This window comes from Microcaecilia unicolor, chromosome 2 (genome assembly GCF_901765095.1).
Source record: "Microcaecilia unicolor chromosome 2, aMicUni1.1, whole genome shotgun sequence".
NCBI classification, from domain to species: Eukaryota; Metazoa; Chordata; class Amphibia; order Gymnophiona; family Siphonopidae; genus Microcaecilia; species Microcaecilia unicolor.
In genome coordinates, this window is record NC_044032.1 from 121,855,508 (window position 1) to 121,881,080 (window position 25,573).

General features: G+C 45.7%; 1 protein-coding gene across 1 annotated transcript in view; it reads right to left on the reverse strand.

Moving 5' to 3' along the window:
- ANKDD1B (ankyrin repeat and death domain containing 1B) overlaps window positions 1–25,573 on the reverse strand; it is a 137,885-nt gene that overhangs the window by 90,699 nt on the left and 21,613 nt on the right. The window contains 3 exon segments of the mRNA XM_030193265.1: window positions 1,170–1,268; window positions 15,309–15,413; window positions 17,396–17,494. Coding sequence (XP_030049125.1) covers window positions 1,170–1,268; window positions 15,309–15,413; window positions 17,396–17,494 — 303 coding nt within the window.

Consider the following 25,573-nt stretch of genomic DNA (forward strand, 5'->3'; position numbering starts at 1 on the left):
TACTGTGGGGCTTGCATTAGAGCCATATGATGAAGACCTTGGCAGTGGTTGTAGGAGTGGCCTAGTGGTTAGAACACCAGTCTTGCAATCCAGAGGTGGCCGGTTCAAATCCCACTGCTGCTCCTTGTGATCTTGGGCAAGTCACTTGACCCTCCATTGCCTCAGGTACAAACTTAGATTGTGAGCCCTCCTGGGACAGAGAAATATCCAGAGTACCTAAATGTAACTCACCTTGAACTACTACTGAAAAAGGTGTGAGCAAATTCTAAATAAATAAATAAACTTGGTGCCAAAGTTAGGTGCCTAGATGCAGGGTGCTAAGTGTGAATTCTTTAATAGCATCTGGGTGTCAAGATTCTGTTCTAGAATACTAGTACAAATTGGCATCTATGCACCTAAAACATACACCATGTCAATAGCAGGTGTAAATGCCCATACCTAAATGCAGCGCTTTACCCCCGGATTCTATATAGCGTGACTTAAGTTTCACGCACAAATCCAGTCACATTCTAAATTTGCAAATGCAACTTAATTAGTTAACAAACCAATCGGTGCTGATAATTGCCAACAAGTATTGACACTAATTGGCATTAATTAGAATTTATGTGCAGAACTGTCTAAGTGTATTCTATAATGTGATGCACATAAATTCGAAGTCACGTAGTTGGAAAGGGGACGTGGCCATGGGCGTCTCTAAACTCTACCCACGCTTATAGAATACACCTGGTCCATACCTAATTTAGGTGTTGGCATTTACATCAAGTTTTACTTGGTGTAACTGCCCGTGACTAAATTTAATTGTGCGGATGGGTGCTCAGGGTATTCTATTCTGTAAATCACACAGATTGAAAACCACAACATTGAAACACCCCCCCTACTTATAGCAATGCAGTTGGAGGGCACCCTCTCAGCTTACAGAGTACGCAAGGCTTTGCACAGGCTTAGCTTCAGTGCAAAACCCTTTTCTGCACCTGGGCGCCCACAAAATTGTGTGCTAAAGACACAGGCACCCTGCACTAACTCTGTACAAAGGTTTGTGCACTTTACTGTATCATCTCCTGTGTGAAAGAACTTAGGGAAACTAGGGGTGATATAAACATGCACATTAGATGGGAAGTAAAGAGCTGGAGCTATTACTCAACCCCGACAGTGGTCTCTTGACATCTTACCTTGTCTTTTTCTAAAGTGAACAGCTTCAGTGAAATGAGATTATTCACTGTCTGAATGTGGCCATTCTCTGCAGCATGATGAAACGGCTTTTTACCTTTCTGAAAAAGAGGCATCAGAAGTAACATTTTGTTCTTAAGTGAAAATAATTAGAGAGAGAGAGACAAGGTAGCAATTTTAAGCAGTTAAAGTGTTCCACAATTGCCATGTACAAGGAGTAAATACATTCTTGAAAATAGGAGTGTATGTGTACACAAGGCGATCTCAATGACTTTCTGGGTCAAAGGATGAAAAGGAAACTGTAAGTGGACTGTAGAAATAGACACCTCAAATCAAGCAGTCACAATATATATGCATACTGTATAAAATATATGAGCACACACACACTATATGCACACCTTTACACCTGACTCAGCACAGATCTAAATGTGTGTGTCACCATTTGTGTGCTATTGGTGCTGTATCTGAGTGCCTTGTTTGTAAAAGGCCTCTATAAACACCTTTTTGGACTTGTCATATAGGTCTCCTGTTCTAAATGTAATCCCACATTATAATGGGGATTACCTGTCACAGTCGTCGACGACGACAGTGCCTTACTCTTCAGTGCCCTATTCCACCTAGACCCATTAGTTTTACCTGCAGTTCTAGCCACTGACCTGTGGGGTCACTGTAGAGTGGTGAAAGCCAAGCTGGTGATGTCATCAGTGCTGAGCCCTTCTTAAGATGGCTTTTGTGTGCACTCAGTGTTCTGGCAATAATCCCTGATTGAGGTCAGGCCTGCATGAGGCTCTGCTAGTTTCATCTGCTGTTTCATTGTCAGGTCATGCCCTGAAGCATTGCAGCAGATTTCTCCTGAGAGCTCTGTTTCATTGAAGCCTGCTTCCAAACCTTGGAGTCCAGAGAGCTTCTTGCCCTTCAGCTGAGTCCCCAGTCGTCCCAGTGAGTCCCTGGTCGCTGGCTGCAGTGAGTAGGCCCTGTGCTGTGTTTTGGACTGTGAGCGCTGGGACGAGAAGTATCCCTGGACGAGGTGGCTGTGCTTGGAGTGCGGAGGGATCCGCGTGGGCTGTTCCTGGTTTCTGTTTGCTGCGTTGTGCCTATGTGTGTGTCTTTTGCCTTGGGAACATTCAGCTGAAGACCCATCTCTTTAACAAGGCATACCACAAAGATCAACCAATGTTGATATAGCCAGAGTCGCTATACTCACGTTAGCCCTCTCCTCAAGTCGCTTCACTGGCTCCCTATCCGCTTCCGCATACAGTTCAAACTTCTCCTTTTGACCTACAAGTGTATCCACTCCGCAGCTCCTCAGTACCTTTCCGCTCTCATCTCTCCCTACACTCCTCCCCGTGAACTCCGTTCGCTGGGTAAATGTCTCCTGTCATCCCCCTTCTCCCCCACTGCTAACTCCCGGCTCTGTTCCTTCTATCTTGCTGCTCCCTATGCCTGGAATAGACTCCCTGAGCCAGTACGTCAGGCTCAGTCTCTGGCTGTCTTCAAGTCTAGGCTTAAAGCCCACCTCTTTGCTACTGCTTTCGACTCCTAACCATGACTCTCTTACTCAACACCCTCACTTATCACCCCTACCACTGCAATTTCCCTACCCCTAGCTGTCTGTTCGTCTGTCCAATTTAGATTGTAAGCTCTGTTGAGCAGGGACTGTCTTTTCATGTTAATTTGTACAGCGCTGCACAAGTCTAGTAGCACTATAGAAATGTTTAATAGTAGTAGTAGTAAATATACACAACTCCTCCACTTACATTCAGTACTGTCTTACAATATCTACTTGTTATACTACTGTTATGTCTTATCACTATCATGTTGCCCAAGATCCTTCTGTAACACTAAATGCCTATTTTCTAATGTATTTCCATTATTCATGATGTATTTTAAGCCACATTGAGCCTGCAAAGAGGTGGGAAAATGTGGGATACAAATGCAATAAATAAATAAATAAATTTCAGAGACTGTTATTGATTTGCATGCCTTGGGAGCGTTTGGCTCAGGCATTTCAGAAACTGTTTGTTTCTACAAAAGACTATTTTGAATTGCTTTGTTTCGCTGCTGCTCATCTCCTGCTTCTGAGAGAGCTTGCCGTGGAGGTCCCGCTGCTTACATGAGAGTCCTGGCAGAAGGAATCTTTATCTGACTGCCAGTGGTCTTACCGCTTTCAGCTAAGTGCTATTGGTTTCCATTACCCTGCCAGGTCAGGCCTTTGACTATTCTCTTGTGTTTTTATGTTTGCTTTTCTTGTACAGCTAGGCTGTCATCAATATTTGCCAATATTGTATGCTTAAGGTTTTGTTTTGCTTTACCTAGTGTAAGGATGTACAGCTAGGCTGCTTATTGTCCTTTCTTCTCTTATATTATTGCTGAGCCATTTGTTTGTCTTTTGACCCGTGTTCTTTTGCTGTCATTAAGCCTACCTTAGTTCACCTCCACTTGCAATCCAGTCCAGTTCTTTGGGATACTCTTGGGACTCTGTCTACCCAGAGGTCTACCCCAGGAGGAGAGAGGAAGAATCCTCAGCGGGTTCAAGAAACTAAGACTGATCCAAGGAGAGGTTTCTGCCAGTCCAAGCAGCAACCGTGAAGTAGAGGAGTGCTCCAGATAGGAAGTAGGGGATCCCAGCCTGGGAGCAGGAACAGGGAAGAGCCTGTTGGAGCCCCAGGGAGATGTACACCTTGGGGAGGAGTGTGGACAGACAGGGATGTCTTGTCGAAAAGGAAGATTGCTTGTTTCAACACTTCTGCAGGCACAGCCTTAGATTGTTCCACTCAGAAAGAATGGATAATCAACTGTGTTAGTTTGAAAGGATTTTAACTGCCTGTTGCAGCATTTTCAGTAAAGTTCCTATTGTGTTTTATAAAATCTTGGACTGGAGTCTTTTCATTGCGTGAGAGAACGAGTGATTGACTCATAACTATTAAAAGTAAAGTAGGAAAAGTGAATAACTCAAACCCTATGGCCTACCATATTTTAGCTGGCCTCGGCTTGTGCCCAGCTCAGTACAAGGTGTAAGAAAAGAAGGAAGACTGTGTGTATTGTTTTGTGGCCCAGGTCAAGGGTGCCCAACCCTGAGACCTAGTCAGTGCCCAGGACGCTGGTGTGAGAGTGAGAGACCTAGAAGATTACATGAATTTAGGCTCATACTTTTCAATTTTCAAAAGTATGCATATATTTTAACTCAGAAAGTGTCTCTGCATAAATTAGGTGAAAATTTATTTACCGTCTTTTTGAAAGAATTCACTCAAGGCGGTGTATAGTAAGAATAAATCAAACATAAGCAATAGACAATTACAGCAGTAAAAATATTCAAATAATAATACAAAGTATGGCATAAAGGGGCATAATCGAACGGAAACGTCTATCTCCGAGAACGGGTCCGTGAAGGGGCGGACCGAACTGTATTTTCGCAAAAAATAGACATCCATGTTTTATTCGACAATTTGTGAGCTGGGCGTTTTTGTTTTTCAGCGATAATGGAAAATGAAAGCGCCCAGCTCAAAAACGAATAACTCCAAGACATTTATTCGTGGGAGGGGCCAGGATTCGTGGTGCACTGGTCCCCCTCACATGCCAGGACACCAACCGGGCACCCTAGGGGGCACTTCTACAAAAACAAAAAAAAAAAGGTAAAAGAGCTCCCAGGTGCATAGCACCCTTCCCTTGTGTGTTGAGCCCCCCCCAAATCCCCCTCAAAACCCACTGCCCACAAGTCTCCACCATTACTAAGGGGTGAAGGGGGGCACCTACATGTGGGTACAGTGGGTTTGGGGGGCGGTTTGGAGGGCTCCCATTTACCAGCACAAGTGTAACAGGTGGGGGGGGGATGGGCCTGGGTCCACCTGCCTGAAGTCCACTGCACCCCCTAATAACTGCTCCAGTGACCTGCATACTGCTGCCAGGGAGGTGGGTATGACATTTGAGAGTGAAAATAAAAGTTGTGAAACGGCATATTTTGTGGTGGGAGGGGGTTTGTGACCACTGGGGGAGTCAGGGGAGGTCATCCCCGATTCCCTCCAGTGGTCATCTGGTCATTTAGGGCACTTATTGGGGTCTTATTCATGGAAAAACAGGGTCCAGGAAAAGTGCCCTAAATTCTCGCTACAAACGCATATTTTTTTTCCATTATCGGCGAAAGGCGCCCATCTCTGATCGGCCGATAACCACGCCCCAGTTCCGCCCTCACCACGCCTTTGACACGCCCCCATCAACTTTGTCCGCATCCGCGACAGAGTGCAGTTGAAAACGTCCAAATTCAGCTTTCGATTATACCGCTTTATTCGTTTTTGTGAGATAAAAGTCTATCTCCCGATTTGGGTCACAATATAGGCGTTTTTCTATTTCGATTATAAGCAGGATAGTATACTACTTACAATGTCAACACAATATGTAATAGAACATTTTAATAGATAGCGTAGGGTGGTGGCAAACCTGTCAGAGACCGAGTGCCCAAACAGCAACCCAAAATCTAATTATTTATCACGAAGTGCCGGTACTCATTATGGGCAGGGTCACCACATATGACTCCACCCCTATGATAGCCACACCCAGCCATGGTGCATATAAACAGACATCATTGAAAATATTATACTAGTATAGGAGAAAAAAATAACATGATTTTCTTTCATTTTAAATCATTTCTGTAAGTTGTTACAGCTCCAGTATATCCAGTGCAAAATAAGACAGCAGATGTAAATTCTCAAATTGGACATATTCCAAACACTAAAATGAAAATAAAATGATTTTTTCTACCTTTGGTGATTTTGTTTTTCTATCCATATTGGTCCTAGTCGCTGATTCTGCTGCTCTCTATCTGTTCTCTTAACTCTGTTTCCAGGGCTTCCTTTCCATTTATTTCTTTACTTTCCTCCTTTCTTCTTCATTTCTTGCCCTCCATCCATGTCCAGCAACCCTCCTCTCCCCTCCAGCCACAAATGTCCAGCCACCCTCCTCTCCCCTCCAGCTGCCCATGTCCAGCCACCCTTCTCTCCCCCTGCCCTCCCCTCCAGCCACCCATGTCCAGCCACCCTCCTCTCCCCCCTGCCCTCCCAGCGGCAGGCCTCCCTCCCACCCAGCACCAGGCAGGCAGGCAGGCAAGGCCTCCCTCCCAGCCAGCACCAGGCCTCCCTCCCTCCCAGCACCAGGCCACCCACCCAGCACCAAGCCTCCCTACCTCCCACCCACCCAGGCCTCCCACCCAGGCCACCCGGCACCAGGCCTCCCACCCAGCACCAGGCCAGCACCAGGCCATCCACCCACCCAAGCACCAGGCCACCCAGCACCTGGCCTCCCACCCACCCAAGCATCAGGCTCCCAGCACCAGGCCTCCCACCCACCAGACCTCCCACCCAGCAGCAGGCACCAGGCCGACCTCCCACCCACCTAGCCGCAGGCACCAGACCACCCAGTGTCAAGCATTCCTTCGTCCCTCCCTCCCACCCGGCACCAGCCCGCCCGCCCGACCTCCCTCCCTCCGAGCAGGAAATTTAAAAGTCTTCCCTTGTCGGGGTTAAGGCAGCGTCAGCAATAACAGTGAAAAGCGTGCTGCTGGTTCGGTGCGCCTTCAGCCTTCCGTCTCTCAAACTCTGGTCCCGCCCTCATTTCCTGTTAGGGTGGGACCAGAGTTTGAGAGATGTTAGGCTGAAGGCGCGCCGAACCAGCAGCACGCTTTTCACTGCTACTGCTGACACAGCATTAAGAGCGACAAGGGAAGACTTTTAAATTTTCTGCTCGGAGGGAGGGATGGAGGCCGGGCGGGCTGGTGCCAGGTGGGAGGGAGGGACGAAGGAATGCTTGATGCCGGGTGTGTGGGAGGGAGGGCTGGAACGGGTTGAGGCGACAGGCAGCGCAGCACGCGTGCCATAGGTTCGCCATCGGCGGCGTAGGGTATACATAGTAACATAGTAGATGACAGCAGAAAAAGACCTGCACGGTCCATCTAGTCTGCCCAACAATTTAAACTTGTATGTGTATACCTGACCTTGATTTGTTTCTGCCATTTTCAGGGCACAGACCATAGAAGTCTGCCCAGAACAAGGCCCACCTCCCAACCACCAGCCCCACCTCCCCCCACCGGCTCTGTCACCCAATCTCGACTAAGCTTCTGAGGATCCATTCCTACCGAACAGGATTCCTTTATGTTTATCCCACGCATTTTTGAATTCTGTTACCATTTTCTTCTCCACCACCTCCCGCAGGAGGGCATTCCAAGTATCCACCACTCTCTCCGTGAAAAAATACTTCCTGACATTTTTCTTGAGTCTGCCCCCCCCTTCAATCTCATTTCATGTCCTCTTGTTTTACTGCCTTCCCATCTACGGAAAAGGTTCGTTTGCGGATTTATACCTTTCAAATATTTGAACGTCTGTATCATATCACCCCTGTTTCTCCTCTCCTCCAGGGTATACATGTTCAGGTGCGCAAGTCTCTCCTCATACGTCTTGTAACGCAAATCCCATACCATTTTCGTAGCTTTCCTTTGCACTGCTTCTTTTTACATCCTTAGCAAGATACGGCCTCCAAAACTGAACACAATACTCCAGGTGTGGCCTCACCAATGACTTGTACAGGGGCATCGCCTCACCAATGACTTGTACAGGGGCATCAACACCTCTTTTCTTCTGCTGGTCACACCTCTCTCTATACATCCTAGCAACCTTCTCGCTATGGCCACCGCCTTGTCACACTGTTTCGTCGCCTTCAGATCCTCAGCTACTATCACCACAATATCCCTCTCCCCGTCCGTACATATCAGACTCTCCCCGCTTAACACATACGTCTCCCGTGGATTTCTAATGATCTTCACAGTCTCTGGTTCTGCTTCTCTGTACTCTGAACTCTTGTTTCCTGGACCTCCTGTCTATTCACAATTTTTTTTCTCTCCTCCTTCACTTCCTGCCCTATATCCATCTTTCACCCTCAACTTTCTTCCATTTTTCTTCCTCCTTCTCAAATCTATCTAGTTTCCATCTCTTTCCTTTCCTCCATGGACACCATCTCCTCTCATCTCTCTTTCCCCTTCTCTCCATGGGTACCATTTCCTCCCTTCCCTCCATCTTATGGTCACCATTTCTCCCCCTCCATTCCATGGAACATATAGATAGGTAAGAGAGTAAGAGAAGTTAGAAAATAAGGTGACTAATTTAAAGAAAGTTACACATAGGGGAGTGGATAAAAGTACACATGTACTTTTCCTGGGGTAATTTTCAAAGTGGACGTATGAGTGTACTTTGAAAATCTGACAAATGAAGTGAAACGCACATGTATACTTTCACTTCAGAAATCCTGCAAAGTCCTTGTAGTATAAAGTACACACATACTTTTCACCAGTGCTGCTAGCTGCAAAACAACCCTCACAACATATAGTTTTTCCCCAAATAGATTATAAATAAGGTATGGATCTGTTGCTGGAAAATGTAGACAAGGCAGCTAACACAGTGAGGTTCAAAAGAGGTTTGGGCAAGTTCCTGGAGGAAAGCCCGTAAAACAATTATTATCTAGGTAGACTTAGGAAAGCCACTGATCATCCTGGAAATGAGCTATGAGAAATTGATCTACTTTTTGGGATCTTCTGGGACTTACAACTTGAAAACGTTCCTTAATTTAAGGCCCAATCACTTCCACCTACTCTATAGCTGGCGTAAATGCCCAGACCTAGATATTAGCCTGAACATGTATATATTACAGCATTTTATAATTTATGGATGTACATGTGCCCATGCGCATTTCATCAGCAAGGTGGATAAAGGTGAACCGGTTGATACTGTGTATCTGGATTTTCAAAAGGCATTTGACAAAGTACCTCATGAAAGACTCCAGAGGAAATTGGAGAGTCATGGGATAGGAGGTAGTGTCCTATTGTGGATTAAAAACTGGTTAAAAGATAGAATCAGAGAGTAGGGTTAAATGGTCAGTATTCTCAATGGAGAAGGGTAGATAGTGGGGTTCCCCAGTGGTCTGTGCTGGGACCGCTGCTTTTTAACATATTTATAAATGATCTAGAGATGGGAGTAACTAGTGAGGTAATTAAATTTACTGATGACACAAAGTTATTCAAAGTTGTTAAATTGTGAAAGTATTGTGAAAAATTACAAGAGGACCTTACGAGACTGGGCGTCTAAATGCAAGATGACTTAATGTGAGCAAGTGCAAAGTGATGCATGTGGGAAAAAGGAACCAGAATTATAGCTAAGTAATGCAAGGTTCTACATTAGGAGTCACCGACCAAGAAAGGGACCTAGGCGTCGTTGTTGATCAGTTGAAACCTTTTGCTCGGTGTGCTGCAGCAGCTAAGAAAACAAATACAATGTTAGGTATTATTAGGAAAGGAATGGAAAACAAAAATGAGGACGTTATAATGTCTTTGCATCACTCCATGCTGCGACCGCACCTCGAATATTGTGTTCAATTCTGGTCACTGCATCTCAAAAATGATATAGTGGAATTAGAAAAGGTACAGAGAAGGGCGACGAAAATGATAAAGGGGATGGGACGACTTCCCTATGAGAAAAGGCTGAAGCGTCTAGGGCTCTTTAGCATGGAGAAAAAACAGCTGAGGGGAGATATGATAGAGGTCTATAAAATAATGAGTGGAGTGGAACGGGTATACATGAATCGTCCGTTTACTCTTTCCAAAAATACTAGGACTAGGGGACATGCGATGAGGGTACAAAGTAGTAAATATAAAACGAATCGGAGAAAATGTTTCTTCACTCAACGTGTAATTAGACTCTGGAATTCATTGCCAGAGAATGTGGTAAAGGCGGTTAGCTTAGCGAGAATTTTAAAATGTTTGGACGGCTTCCTACAGGAAAAGTCCATAGACCATTTTCATATATGTGATGGTATAAGCATTGTGTGTGATGGCATATGCATATACAATGCCTCTTATAAAAATTATCCCAAGCAGCTCTTCCAGACTTGAGGATTTATAATGTGGTAGCATAAATGAGATGAATACGAACCAATTCAAATAATCTCCAAGAGGGCCATTAGAGGAGTGGTACTCTCCTGTTTCATTTTCAATTGTACTTCATAGGAGGAAAAATCAAAACTTGTGTGGAGGGACTAGAACATCAATTGTTCTTTCAGTCTGTTAGAGTGAGCCAAGCATAATGATGAGACATTAATCAACATATTCAGATGTGAAGCCATATAACATTTGGAAAATTAGACAAGCAGCTTTAAACCTGATTCTTTCGGCTAATGCAGTTTGACAAGATATGATGAAACACTAGTTTATCTATTCAGTTTGAAAATCAGTCTAGCAGCTGTGTTCTCTATAATTCACAATTTTTTCTGATATTAACACTTAATACCAAAAAATAAGACATTACAATAATCCAGGTGTGGTAAAACCAGCATTTGGATCAACAGTGCAAAAGCTTTTTGGTCAATAAAATGACCTGACTAGACATAGCGGTCTTATTTTAAACTAGGAAGAGAAGTGAGAAAAGTAGATCATCTTGACCACTAGCAAATCTTTGGGCTAAGAGACATCGGCAAAGCTAGTAGCTTGGGACCTGATGCAGCTATCTATGGGAATACCCCATGTGATGGAATGATGTGGCTCTACAAGAAATACAATACAAAATCATACAAGGCATGACCAAGGATAAGGGGAGAAGACTGGAGTTATGGGGGACAGATACATTTGTAAAGTACAACAGGAGGTTTTTGTGCATGACAAACTTGCAAATACAATGGATTCTGGTTAATTGGGTCACATCAAGGCTATAGTACATTGCCCCACCTAAGTAGCTGCCACAAAAAATGAAGATGACATGTTACCGTTAAAAAAAGAATCAGTACAATTGACAGATAAAAGTCAAAATATTTATTGTTCAAACACAAAAGTGGAAGGAAAAAAAACAGTACAGTAAAATTGAGAACCACTGATTCAGGGCCTCTTCTACATTAAGATCCTTACTGTCACGTTTCCGTTTTTGGAAACATTCTGTTGCCTCTCAGTTCAAGTCAATTTCTCTTCTTGTTGCACTGTTCACAGAATAATGCATTTATAAACAACTTGAAAAATCTAAAAATAGACAAAGCTATTGGGCCAGATGGGATACATCCCAGGATACTGAGGGAGCTCAGAGAAATCCTGGCAGGATCTCTTAAGGATTTATTTAATACGTTTTTAGAGATGGGAGAGGCTCCATGGGACTGAAGACAAGTGGATGTGGTCCAACTTCACAATAAACAGGGGCAGGGAAGTGGGAAACTACATGCCGGTAAGCCTCACATCAGTAATAGGAAAAATAAAGGGAGTTGCTGCTGAAGAAAAAGGTAGTTAACTTTCTTATAATCCAATGGGTTAAGGAAAATCCTGCCAAACAAATCTGATTGATTTCTTTGAGTGGGTCACCATAGAAGGATATGCACTAGATGTAATCTACTTGGATTTCAGCAAGGCCTTTGATACAGTTCCTCACAGAAGACTCATGAACAAGCTGAGAGGACTGAACTTAGGATCCAGAGTGGTGAACTAGATAGGAAACTGGTTGACCGACAGGCAACAGAGTGGCGGTAAATGGAATTTGCTCGGAGAAAAGGAAGGTGAGTAGTGAAGTGTCTCAGGAGTTGGTACTGGGGTTGATTCTGTTTAATATATATGTGTGAGAGACATTACCGAAGGGTTAGAAGGGAAAGTTTGTCTTCGTGGATGACACGAAGATCGCCAACAAAGTGAAATCCCAGAGGGAGTAGAAACCATGAGATCTCCAAAATTAGAAGAACGGTCGAAGGTCTGGCTGGCAGTTAAAATTTAATGCGAAGAAGTACAGAGTGATGCACTTGGGGTGCAGAAATCCAAAGGAGATATATGAGATAGGAGGCGAGAGATTGATCAGCACAGTTCAGGAGAGAGAACTTGGGGTGAAGATGTCTGAGGATCTCAAGGTGACGAAAATGTGACAAAGCAGGACATGGGTGCTCCCAGTTATGTGCGTAAGTTATACAGTACTCTAAATTACACCATGTTCCTGCTGTATCTACATGCCCACAGTGATGCAAATACTGGGTTATGCTAGTATTCTATACCAGAACCTGGGTGCCATTATAGAGCAGACTCCTACCACGTGACCCTCAGAGTTGTAAAACTGTCCTCCAAATGTCCATCTAAGATGAGACAATCAGGCTCATTTTCAAAGCACTTAGCCTCCCAAAGTTCCATAGAAACCTATGGAACAGCCTCCCAAAGTGCTTTGAAAATATGCCTCTCTATGACCTAAATAAGTACACCCAAGGCTTACTTTCTGGGGAACAGCCTGGAACACAGTTCCACCACTTCTTTTTGGACTTCAGAGTTGAAGGGTGTCCTACTTCAGGCTTGTCAATCTACGGCCTGCCGACCAGAACCTGGCCCACAGAGTGCCTTTTCTTGGCCTACAGATGCTTGGCAATTTTTTGGGAGAAACACAGATTTTTTCCACAGGATCCCTACTTCCCCACCACAGCTCATCCATCTGTGAGCTTGAGCTTCATGGTGCTGGAAGTTCAGGTTGGTCTCACAGTTTCAAGATTTGAAACCACGAGACCAACCTGAACTTCCAGTGTCATGCGGCTCAAGCTTGTGGATAGACGAGTTGAGGCAGGGAAACAGTAAGAATCTGCAGCTGAAAACAGGCGAGGGAAATGGGAGAGAGAAAGCAGGAGCACACACACATACATGCACGCATGTCTTACTACTACTTAACATTTCTAGAGCGCTACTAGGGTTACGCAGCACTGTACAAATTAACAAAGAAGGACGGTCCCTGCTCAAAGGAGCTTACAATCTAAAAGATGAAATGTAAAGTTGGGGTAGTCTAGCTTTCCTGAGTAGAGGTGTAGTGGTTAGGTGCCGAAGGCGACATTGAAGAGGTGGGCTTTGAGCAATGATTTGAAGATGGGAAGGGAGGGGGCCTGGCGTATGGGCTCAGGGAGTTTGTTCCAAGCATGGGGTGAGGCAAGGCAGAAAGGGCGGAGCCTGGAGTTGGCGGTGGTGGTGAAGGGTACTGAAAGGAGGGATTTGTCTTGAGAGCGGAGGTTACGGGTAGGAACGTAAGGGGAGATGAGGGTAGAGAGGTAAGGAGGGGCTGCAGATCAAGTGCATTTGTAGGTGAGTAGGAGAAGCTTGAACAGTATGCGGTACCTGATCGGAAGCCAGTGAAGTGACTTGAGGAGAGGGGTGATATGAGTATATCGGTCGAGGTGGAAGATAAGACGAGCAGCAGAGTTCTGAACGGACTGAAGGGGGGATAGATGGCTAAGTGGGAGGCCAGTGAGGAGTAGGTTGCAGTAGTCAAGGCGAGAGGTCAGGAGAGAGTGGATGAGAGTTCGGGTGGTGTGCTCAGAGAGGAAAAGGTGAATTTTGCTAATGTTATAGAGGAAGAAGCGACAAGTCTTGGCTATCTGCTGGATATGTGCAGAGAAGGAGAGGGAGGAGTCGAAGATGACACCGAGGTTGCGGGCAGATGAGACAGGGACGATGATGGTGTTATCAACTGAGATAGAGAGTGGAGGGAGAGGAGAAGTGGGTTTGGGTGGGAAGACAATAAGTTCGGTCTTGGCCATGTTCAGTTTCAGGTGGCGGTTGGACATCCAGGCAGCAATGTCGGATAAGCAGGCCGATACTTTGGCCTGGGTTTCCGCAGTGATGTCTGGTGTGGAGAGATAAAGCTGGGTGTCGTCGGCGTAAAGATGATAGTGGAAACCATGAGATGAGATCAGGGAACCCAGGGAAGAGGTGTAGATTGAAAAAAGAAGGGGTCCAAGGACAGATCCCTGAGGAACTCCAACAGACAGCGGGATAGGGGTGGAGGACAAACCATGAGAGTGTACTCTGAAGGTACGATGGGAGAGATAAGAGGAGAACCAGGAGAGGACAGAGCCCTGGAACCCGAAAGAGGACAGTGTGTCAAAAAGTAAGTTGTGATTGACAGTGACAAAAGCGGCGGATAGGTCGAGGAGGATGAGGATGGAGTAGTGACCTTTGGATTTGGCGAGGAACAGGTCATTGCAGACTTTAGATAGTGCCGTTTCAGTCGAGTGTAGGGGGCGAAAGCCGGATTGAAGCGGATCGAGGATGGCATGAGAGGAGAGAAAATCAAGGCAAAGGCCGTCCGAATGTTACAAAATATTAAATGTGGCCCCCAATATAAAAAGGGGGAACAATCCAGTTTACAGGGAAGGGAGGGGGCGGGGTGAGCCTGGAGCAAAGCACAGAACAGGTACTCTGCTCCTTTTCAGCCTCACTTCTCCTGTTGCTCCTGATCCTCTCCCAGTTTCACAGTTCCACTTCTTTTTTGCCCACAAATTAAGCTCTGGGCACACCCTATAGAAGAGGAAATAAAGGAGAGATAGGCTAGACATTCAGGAAGCGATTTTCAATTTGTCTGACAAGGACTACACATTTCTATGCACAGGCTTTGCACATCCAGGGCTGCCGAGAGGGGGGGGCAAAATTCCCCGTGCCCGGGCCACCAAGGAGGGCTCAGTGCCGAAGTCTCTCGCTCTCTCCTGTTCCCAGGCCACTGGCGCCGCAGTCCTGTCTCCATCTGCCTACCCTCAGCTCCTTTCTGTCTGTTGTCACACTCCCTGCATTAAAAAAAAACAAATCTTTGAAGCAGCAGGCACACTGCCTTCTGTGCGAAAGCAGCAGATCACCTCGGGCGGGCCTCCCCTCACTGTGTCCTGCCCTCCTCTGATGTAACTTCCTATTTCCGCGAGGATGGGACACAGTGAGGGAAGGCCCGCCCGAGGCCATCTGCCACTTTCGCACAGAAGGCAGTGCGCCTGCTGCTTTAGAGATTTTTTTTTTAATTTAAATGAAGGGGGTCGGATGGCAGGCAGAAGGTAGCAGAGGGTAGGTAGGTGGAGACTGGGAACTGCGGTGCTGGCGGCCTGGGAGCAGGAGAGGGAGGCGACAGAAGTAGCGATTGGGGGGGGGGGGGGGGGGCACGGACTTGCCCCGGGACCGGCTCAGTCTCTCGGCGGCCCTGTGCACATCCAGAAGTATGTGTGCACTCTTGCATTCTCCTGTGTAGATTCTATTAATCACTAAAGTATTTCTTTGTAGAATTAGACTATAGAAAAAAAAAAGTGAAAGGCAACCATCTAAGTAAGTATATCTTGTATTAATTTAGGAACTGCACCTGGTCACATTTGTTTAGGTCCATCAGATGTAGATCTTGCAGAAGATAATTCACAATGTCACCCTTATCGTTCTGGGCTGCGAAGTGCAGAGCATTCATTCCATCCTAAAGGGCAATACAGAATGAAGTGGGTCAGGGCTGGCTGAGCCATCTGGCAAACTAGGCATATGCCTAGGGTGGCTGTTCCTAGGAAGCAGCCCCATATATATCTACATATACATAGGTATCATGAAGCAAAGTTTATTATTTAAAAGTAAAAAGCCTGATTTTCATAGCTAATCTCTAGTAGGTAGGAAAAGGCATGGTCACATTAGGACATGTATAATTTTCCAAATATTTTACATAGAGTTCGCTGAACATAGAGCCTTTTGTAAAGTTTAATAAGGGCATAGAGAAATAACCATGTTTGCCGCAGGTATATGTTCAAAAAAAGAGCATCATCTTTCAGAGTTTTGAGCATTTAAGTTCTGGTTTTTACAGTTACCCATATAAGTGCCAGCTTTTTACAAAACTCGATATCCAGGAAAAGCCAATTAAGAAGCCAACTTGAAAATACATCTGCCTTTTTTTCTTTCTTTTGGCATTTGAGGTAGTTTTTAATACCTGAGAAGTAGAAAAGATTGACTCCCTCAAACACTCACAAACCCCTGACACAAATGAGCAGTAAGCAGACACGCTTGCTTTGAAGCAGGTGTAACTGTCGACAGTGGCGCAGCTAGGGGGGGCGCCAGGGGAGTGGCCACTGCCCCAAATGGACTTCCGCTGGCGCCTATTTTATACTCAATGTGTTGCATTTAAAACGCGCGCTGGCAGAAGTCCGCTCTGGCGCCACTCTTACTCCCCCTGCACCTTCAAGCTGGTTCCGCTTCTGAGTGTCGAGGTCTAGAAGTTTGTAAAATGTGTGTATTTCTATTGCAAAACCAGAAGTACACATTCTTTTGGTCTGACAGAAACCACACCCACAATACACCCCCTTTCTAACTGCGCACTGCAGATCTATATATGGAAGTAGCAGTTTTCTAAAGTCACTGTATAGATGTGTTGGGCCTCTATACATGTACTTGCCTTGCATGCCTTCCATCATCATCTCTTTGAAGCCCAATTACATATTTTTATAGGGCTGATGTGGGAGGGGTGGTGTTGAGATGACCACAATTGTCCAGTTTAACTTTCAGGTCATTAGGCCCTGTGAAACCACGAGCGAGGGTTAAGGGTGGGCCTGCATAACAACACAGCCGGACAAAGGTGTAAATTGAAACAAGTGCTTTATTAACAAAAACCTGAGGCCTGTTACATCACAGGGCCAGGAACACAAGGTGAAAAGTCTCTTTGGTTTAGCAAGCAAAGTCTTAACCAGGGCCTGTGGCTGAAAGGGCCCAAACACAGTCTGAGGCAGTTGGCTGCCACGCCCCAAACACAGCCTGTAAGTTTTTCACTTTCTCTCTCTGAGTTCCAGGTCTGGCTCCAGCCAGACCCCAAGTCTCAAATCAAAAGTTGGCTTACCTCTGCCAAGTCACCGTTGTTAGAGGCACATGCTGGGGCTTCGGTTCTTCCTTTCCTGGGCCTCCTTAACCCCAGTCTGGCCCTACCTTTTATACTTCCTGGTCCCTGCACCTTCAGCTCCTCCCTTCCAGTCTCACTTCCTTCCTGGGCGGGCCTAATGGTACTAAGGTGGCTCAGGCTATCTGAGGGTCTATCCTTAAAGGTGAGGGGCGGTGTTCTGTATACCTCCACCCCAAGATTCTGCTAATTTGGGAAAGAGGTCCGAGGCTGAAGGTTCACCTAGGACACCTTTGCATTGATCCTCAAGTGAAGAAGAAAGAACAGAACCATCCTTCCGCACTTTATTGTGTGGACTGTGCAGGTTTTGCTGTGCTCCTCTGGCCACTATGTGAATTCAGCACACAGGTCCCCCTTGCTCTTTTTATGGGAAGGGATTTGGAGGTAAATATTAGAAATACTGAAAAACCATGAGTTTCTAAGAACTTCAGAAAAGAGCAAAATAAAACTTGTAAAAGAACATAAGCAAAAATAGAAGAAAAGTTATTTTTTTTTTAAACTACAAAAACCTATATCTAGCAACAAACCTCATTTTTGGCCTTCTGATTCACGCCAGCTTTAATTAACATTACCATGATGTTCAGGTCTGCAGACCAGGCAGCAAGATGAAGTGGCGTCAACCCGTGCTTGAAAGAAAAGAAAATTAGATCAAATTACCACTAATATAAACGGTTAGCATCATCATTTTGTGAACATTGACTGGAGACAAGCAAAACCAGTTCCGTGAACTTAAGCATGCAGTAGCAGCATGAAAAGGTTGACAGCTTCAGTCCCTTTTCAGTGTCTGTTGCTCCTGGGGAAAAAAGTGCTGTTTCAGGGCTTTGCCATCATTCACATATGTGGTATATTCAGAAATTAAGGTAACACTAGAAACATGAGATGACTAGTTTTGTGACTGTAGTCTACTATTCCCATCAATCCTTTCTAAAGCACTCCTCTACAGTCACTATGAAAAAAACATGCATAAGAGACAGTACCTGCTCTGTGGAGATTAAAACATAGTCAAGACAAGCAAGAGTCTACAGAAAACAGATTTATTATAGACAAGAGCTCAACGTTCTGATGGATACCGCAAGTACAGGAACCAAAGTTCTTAAATAAAATAAATAATGATCTAGAAATGCTGTTTCAGTGAAATACTTCTGAAGAACCATTCTCTTATGCTTTTTAAAATTTAACTATCATTTAAAAAAAAAAAAGTCTAAATATATACAACCTGAAGGCAATAGTCAGATGGCTGCAAAACATATAATTTTAAGGATTTAATTTTATAACAGGGTACCTTGTGAAAATCCAAATAGGCGCCTATTTTAAGTCTGATTTGAAAAGGCAATATAGGTCTTTCTGTGCTTTTAACAATAGGCCAGATCCAGCCCCAAGAGTGCACAAATGGCAACGTACATATTTAAACCTTCTCCAAAAAAGTGTGTAAATGTTGCATGTCTTCTATATATGTAGCTGTGTATTTTATAAAATACAGGCATACACTGCAACCCCATCCTCCCTGGGAACGCCTATATGCCCATTGCATCATTCCTGAAACCCTTTTCTCTCCTAAGCATGATCGCACCACATAAAACATCTCTTTAGCTGGGTCTGCAACTGATAACATGGCCTTAGAATAAAACTATCTGCTATAGCATTGTTCCATGTTGTCTATTAAAACAACAACAACAAAAAAACACTGCTTCCAAACTTCCATCAACTTATTCCACCTCCATCTCCTGATATGGCCCATTTATGGTGTTTCTTTTTTTTAATTAAATCACAAACACAGGTTCAGGATGTGGTTTCACGTAAGCCACAAGAAAATAAACATGCTCAGAGTTCAAAGACATTGTCCTTTATCCCTCTTATGTTAATATTTAACACAAGGGAAGGAAGGTAGCTCATTTGCTGCAAAGGGAGTCACTGTCTAATAGCATATCATAATGCAATTAATGTGCAGTATTCACCACAAGGCCCTCTACATAAAATGGGCCATTTGATTTAAAAAAAAAAACGTGCATTTTGGAGGTCTTTTACTAAGCTGTGGTAGTGATTTTAGCTCACGGTAGAAACCAGCTGGCAGTAAACACAGAGATGCCTATAGGAATATAATGGGTGTTTACCGCTAGCTGATTTCTACCGCGACCTAGTAAAAGACCCCTTTACAGCACTAGCACATGCTGCTACTTTATGACCCTCAAAGTATTTATTTGGTTATTTATTTATTTATTATTTATTGCATTTGTATCCCACATTTTCCCACCTTTTTGCAGGCTCAATGTGGCTTACAAAGACCTGTTGTGGCATCACCATATCAGGGTACCAAAGATACAATTGATGTTAGAGATATCAAGGATAACAAGGATCATGAGTTAGTCTAAATCAAACAATTATAAAAGATAATCATAGTAAGGGATGAGTGGTGTTATGTTGTAATTAGTTATGGATTTTCGTATGACAACTTCTCTGGTATCTTTCTTTTCAAGAGAGACCCATTTATGCACCTGGTAATTTTTTTTTTTAAGTTGGGCTTTTCTGGAAGAGAAATGGATGTTTCAGATTCAAAATGCTCAAAACTGTGCTGTCTCTGCTTAAAGATTATTGGCTCATGCAGGTGTTCTGAATATCTACATTATCCACCAGGAAGTCAGAGAAATATATACAGATTAGAAAATAAGAAATGGCACACAGGTAGTTTTTTTAAATTCTCCTCACTCATTAGTTAGCCCTCAGCATTCTGAATTCCACCATGATATGCATATATCTCTCCAGTGTTGAAATGACTACATTGGTTGCCCATTGCACAACGGATAACGTGGAGGGGCATAATCGAAAGGGGCGCCCACGTTTTCCTGAGGATGTCCTCGCAGGACATCCTGGCAAAGGGGCGGGGAAACCCATATAATCGAAACAAGATGGGCGTCCATCTTTCATTTCGATAATACGGTCGGGGACGCCCAAATCTTGACATTTAGGTCATCCCTAGAGATGGTCGTCCTTAGACTTGGTCGTTTCTGATTTTCGGCGATAATGGAATCTAAGGACGCCCATCTCAGAAATGACCAAATGCAAGCCCTTTGGTCGTGGGAGGAGCCAGCATTTGTAGTACCCTGGTCCCCCTCAAATGCCAGGACACCAACCGGGCACCCTAGGGGGCACTGCTGTGGACTTCAGAAAAAGTTCCCAGGTACATAGCTCCCTTACCTTGTGTACTGAGCCTCCCAAAACCCACTCCCCACAACTGTACACCACTACCATAGCCCTTATGGGTGAAGGGGGGCACCTAGATGTGGGTACAGTGGGTTTGTGGTGGATTTTGCAGCAGGGGCGTAGCCCAGGCCCACCCACTTTTGCCCAAGGCCCACCCAGGAATGGTGCACTACGATGTCCCCAACCAATACTGCATCCCTAGCTGGCTCGCTCCCTTCCCTCTGCTCCCTTCTGGCGAGTCCTTCAATTCTGTTTTGTTTTTTTTTGTCCTTCTGCTGCGGTGCTTCCAACTTAAGAGTATTAGTGTGCGCTACCTGTCAGCGATTCACACACACAGGCCGGCTTCAGGGTCCACTCTTCTGCATCCCGCCCTCTCTGATGCAACTTCCTGTTAGGGCAGGACGCCGACGCACGCAGCAGAGGGAACCCTGGAGCTGGGCCCGTGTTTGTGAACTCACTGCGCACGCCAGTACTAAGTTAGAAGCACCGCAGCAGAAGCAGGGAGGAAAAAAACTGAAGTGCCGGACTCGCGGGACGAGGTGGGAGCGCAGGGAAAGGAGCAACAGAAGCAGGGAGGAAAAAGACAGAGATGACCTTCCAGGCCGGGGGGGGGGGGGGGTCTGGAGGGAAGGGAGAGAAGTGCTGCCCTATGGGAGGGGCTGTAGGGAAAGAGATGCTGGAGCTGTTGGGGGAGGGGCTGGAGGGAAGGGAGAGAAGTGCTGGACCCATGGAGGTAGGCTGGAGAAAAGGGAGAGGGGTACTGGACTTGTGGGGGGGGGGGGGGCTGGAGGGAAGGGTGTTGTACTCCTGGGAGGCAGCGTTTGACTGGCTGGAAGGAAGAGAAGTGCTGAACCTGGGGGAGGGGAGAGGGAGAAGAGAAGGGAAAGGAAAGGAAAGGAAAGAGGTACTGAAACCAAGGGATGAAAGAACAGGGAGTCAAATACTAAACACACAGAACAAGTGAGAAAAGGAGGGAGGGCAGGCAAGTCAAATGCGGGCAGGCGGGCGGAAAGAGGGAGGGGAGAGAAGCTGGATGGAGAAAGATAGGGGACACAAAGATGAATGGTGAGCATGAAGAGAGAAGACATGTCAAATGGACAGAAGACCCTAGCGTGAGAGTTAAGAGAAGGCAGTGAGAAGCAGAAACCAGAGCCTGGGATGAACATTATTTGGGGAAAAAAAATTACCAAACAACAAAAGGTAGAAAAAATAATTTTATTTTCTATTTTGTGATTACAATACGTCAGATTTGAAATGTACATCCTGCCAGATGTGGTGTTAGATATGGCTGGGGCCCAGAGCAGAAATCTAGGAGGGACCCCAAAGCACATTATCAGGCTGCATCTTCTTCAAGTTCTGGCAGGCTTGGGACTCTCTCTGGCCAGGAGGCCAAGGGCAGTTGCCCTAGTTGCACTCCTCTAACACCATCCATAGCATGTGTCATCTTTCTTTTTTGCACAGTATAGGAGGAAATGCATCTCTTTCTATTTCTCTGGTATTGTACTATATGAAAAGGCTGGCTTCTTGGGATTTCGGTTTAATTCATGTTTATATTTGTGGTCACCTATTCTGTATTTGGCATTTGTGTTGTGTGTGTGTGTGACCAAGGTATTCTTTTAGTATGACTTTTCTATGTAGCATTCTGTAGTAATCTGGCTTGTTCAGTTTTCCTATAAGTATATAAGTACATAAGTACATAAGTAATGCCACACAGGGAAAAGACCAAGGGTCCATCGAGCACAGCATCCTGTCCACGACAGCGGCCAATCCAGGCCAAGGGCACCTGGCAAGCTTCCCAAACGTACAAACATTCTATACATGTTAGTCCCGGAATTGTGGATTATTCCCAAGTCCATTTAGTAGCGATTTATGGACTTGTCCTTTAGGAAACCGTCTAACCCCTTTTTAAACTCTGCCAAGCTAACCGCCTTCACCATGTTCTCCGGCAACGAATTCCAGAGTTTAATTACGCGTTGGGTGAAGAAAATACATCCTAATAGATGTATTGATATTTTAGGGTATCACTGTAATATTTAGGGCCCTAAAATATTGTAGGTAGAATCCTTGTTTTGGGAGCTAGTGCTGGAATGATAGATTTGATCTAGGTTCTGAGTAGCTTGAATTACTTTACACGTCTGTTATTGAGATTACACAAGAGACAAATATGTATTTGGTGAGTTTTATGCGGAAGTGTCCTAGCCCTGCTCTGCATCCACTGTTGGGGAAGGGCCAGGGGGTTCTGTGGATGCAGAATGTATTTGGCTTCAATACCATATAAGACAGAGCTTCCCAAACTGTGGGTTGGGATACCAAATGGGGTCACAAAACCCACATTTGGGGTCACAACTTGAGTGGGCTCTCTATAGGTACATAATTGTTATGCACCTCTGGGGGGGGGGGGTCACATAATTTTATTTGGCCACTATTATGGGGCTGTGGCCACAAAAGAATTGACAAACCCTGATACAGGAGAAGCATATATGTGTTGGGGGACCATGGCTCAACGGGGACTGAAGAGTGCAGTCTTTTGGACTTCCCTCAAGCTTCAGTGTGGCCTGCACTGCTACCCTCATTGAAGTTATTGGGAGCGGAGTAGGGGTGGAGCATGGGGTGAGGCAGGGCACGGGTACATCAGGTGGTAGGTTTTTCTCTTTCAGAAAGTTGGCAACCCTAGTGCCCACCCATCCAACCTGTTGGCCCACCCAAAAATTGTCTTCTGGCTAAGCCACTGGCCCAGCCCCTGCCTGGTACATTCTGTGATGCACTGGGAGGAGCTAAACACCATCTAAGGATTTTTTTTCTTAATGCTGCTTAGCCCCTCCCAGGGCATCCCAAAATGCACCTGGCAGGGGCTGGGTGCTGCTACTTTGTTCTGGGTGGGCCTAGAGACAGTAAGGAAGAGTGTTGCTCCTGATCTCCTGCCTCCAACATTTTAAGGTAAGGGAGAGGGGAGAGGGTGCAGAGGCGGGGGGGGGGGGGGGGTCAGGATTCACTGGACCACCAGGGTGTTTTTGCTTGGGGGTGGTCCACTGGACCCGCAGGGAGTTTCTGCAAGCTGTCAAATGCATTTGACACCTTTGAGCCACAAACAGCGACCAATGCACAAAGAGGGATCCCTGCATCTCATTTGCATGCGATCCCCTTTGTGCATTGCAGGGGCGTAGCTACGGGTGGGCCTGGCTGGGCCCAGGCCCACCCAATTTCAGCCCAGGCCCGCCCAGCGCCAGCCCCAGCACCCATTGCCGGCCACTGCTGCTTTTCCTGTTGAGCAGCAGGGCCGGCGCTACAAAAAGAAGAAGCGCTAACGGCGCTAAGGAGTAAGGACGAGAAATGTTTAAAAAAAAAAAAAGCGCGGCACCGGCAGGCACTGTCTCGGCAGCCTTGAGGCATTGGCTGCTGGCTCGCAGGCTCCTCCCGCAGACGGGAGCAGCCAATGCCTCAAGGCTGCCGAGACAGTGCCTGCCGGACGGTGCCGCGCTTTTTTTTTTTTTTTAACATTTCTCGTCCTTAGCGCCGTTAGCGCTTCTTCTTTTTGTAGCGCCGGCCCTGCTGCTCAACAGGAAAAGCAGCAGTGGCCGGCAATGGGAGCTGGGGCTGGCGCTGGCATGCAGGAGAAAAAGAGGGAAAACAGATGGAAGGATGGGGAGAAAGAGGGAAAACATGGAAGGATGGGGAGAAAAGAGGGAAACAGATGGAAGGATGGCAGAGAATGAGGGAAAACATGGAAGGATGGGGAGAAAGAGGGAAAACATGGAAGGATGGGGAGAAAAGAGGGAAACAGATGGAAGGATGGCAGAGAATGAGGGAAAACATGGAAGGATGGGGAGAAAGAGGGAAAACATGGAAGGATGGGGAGAAAAGAGGGAAAACAGATGGAAGGATGGCAGAGAATGAGGGAAAACAGATGGAAGGATGGCAGAGAATGAGGGAAAACATGGAAGGATGGGGAGAAAGAGGGAAAACATGGAAGGATGGGGAGAAAAGAGGGAAACAGATGGAAGGATGGCAGAGAATGAGGGAAAACATGGAAGGATGGGGAGAAAGAGGGAAAACATGGAAGGATGGGGAGAAAAGAGGGAAAACAGATGGAAGGATGGCAGAGAATGAGGGAAAACAGATGGAAGGATGGCAGAGAATGAGGGAAAACATGGAAGGAGGGGGAGAAAGAGGGAAAACATGGAAGGATGGGGATAAAAGATAGAAAACAGATGGAAGGATGGGGAGAGAAAGAGGGAAAACGGATGGATGGGGAGAGAGACTCTGGATGGAAGGATGGGGAGAGAAAGGGGAGAGACTGGAAGGATGCAGAGAGAAAGGTGAGAGACTGGAAGGATGTGGAGAGAGAAGGGACACTGAACAGAAAAGGGTAGAGTGATACAGAGACACTGGTTAGAAAGAGGGAGAGAGACATTAGATGAAAGGATCAGGAGAGAGGATAGATGGATGGAAGGATGGGGAGAGAAAGAGGGAAGACGCTGGATGGAAGGGTAGGGAGAAAGAGGTGACACTGGATGGAAGGATGCAGAAAGAAAGAGGGGAGACTACTGGAAGGATGGGGAGAGAGAGGGGAGACTGGAAGGATGGGGAGAGAAAGAAGAGAGCTGCTGGATGGAAAAGGAGAGTAGTGAAAGACTGGAGAATAAGAGGAAGGGGCATGGGGAGAACAAGGGTGAGAAAAAGATGAAAAGCCATAAGTAGATGAAGGAAATTAAAGAATGGATAGTAAGAATGAATTAAATCAGGACAGAGAGAGAGAGGCAGAAAAATATTGAAGAAAGCAAAGAAAAAGGAGAGAAAAATGAGAAATGGCCAGGAAACTGTGGCAGAAGAGTTAAGCGAAAACGAAGGAAAGCAGAATCTAGAGACTGGGAGCGACACAATGAGAAAAAGTAAATGGCCATACAAGAAAGGTAAAGAAAATAATTTTATTTTTAATTTAGGATAAAGTAATATGGTACCTGTGTTAATGAAGTTTCAGAGACCAATACTTCCTTCCTTAGGTCAGGCGAGGATACCTTAACAGCATTATACTGACCTGAGGCAGGAGGTTTTGGCCTCTGAAAGCTCATGGAAAAGGGTGTTAGGCTATTAAATAAATTATTTTCTGAAATCTGATGCACTGAAAAGCAGCACTTTACCCTGTGTGACAAATGCATCTGATTAGCGTGACTAAATTTTGCTGGGGGAGGGGGGTAGAGAGAAAATTTTGTGCCCACCCACTTTGGGTTCAGGCCCATCCAAAATTGGCAGTCTGGCTACGCCACTGGTGCATTGGTCGCTGTTTGTGACTCAGTAATTTTTCCCGTGGCACCTGTATTTAATGGGTGCTGCTGTGCATCGATCTACTCACTGGAGAAAGGTGAAAAGTGGAGTGGGACAAGCACATAAGATCTCTAAGGGAGAGGAAGGGATACTAGATGGTATGGATGGGAAGACTGGATAGACCATATGGTATTTATCTGCCATCGCAAAGATCAGTACTGGGACTGGTGCTTTTTAACATATTT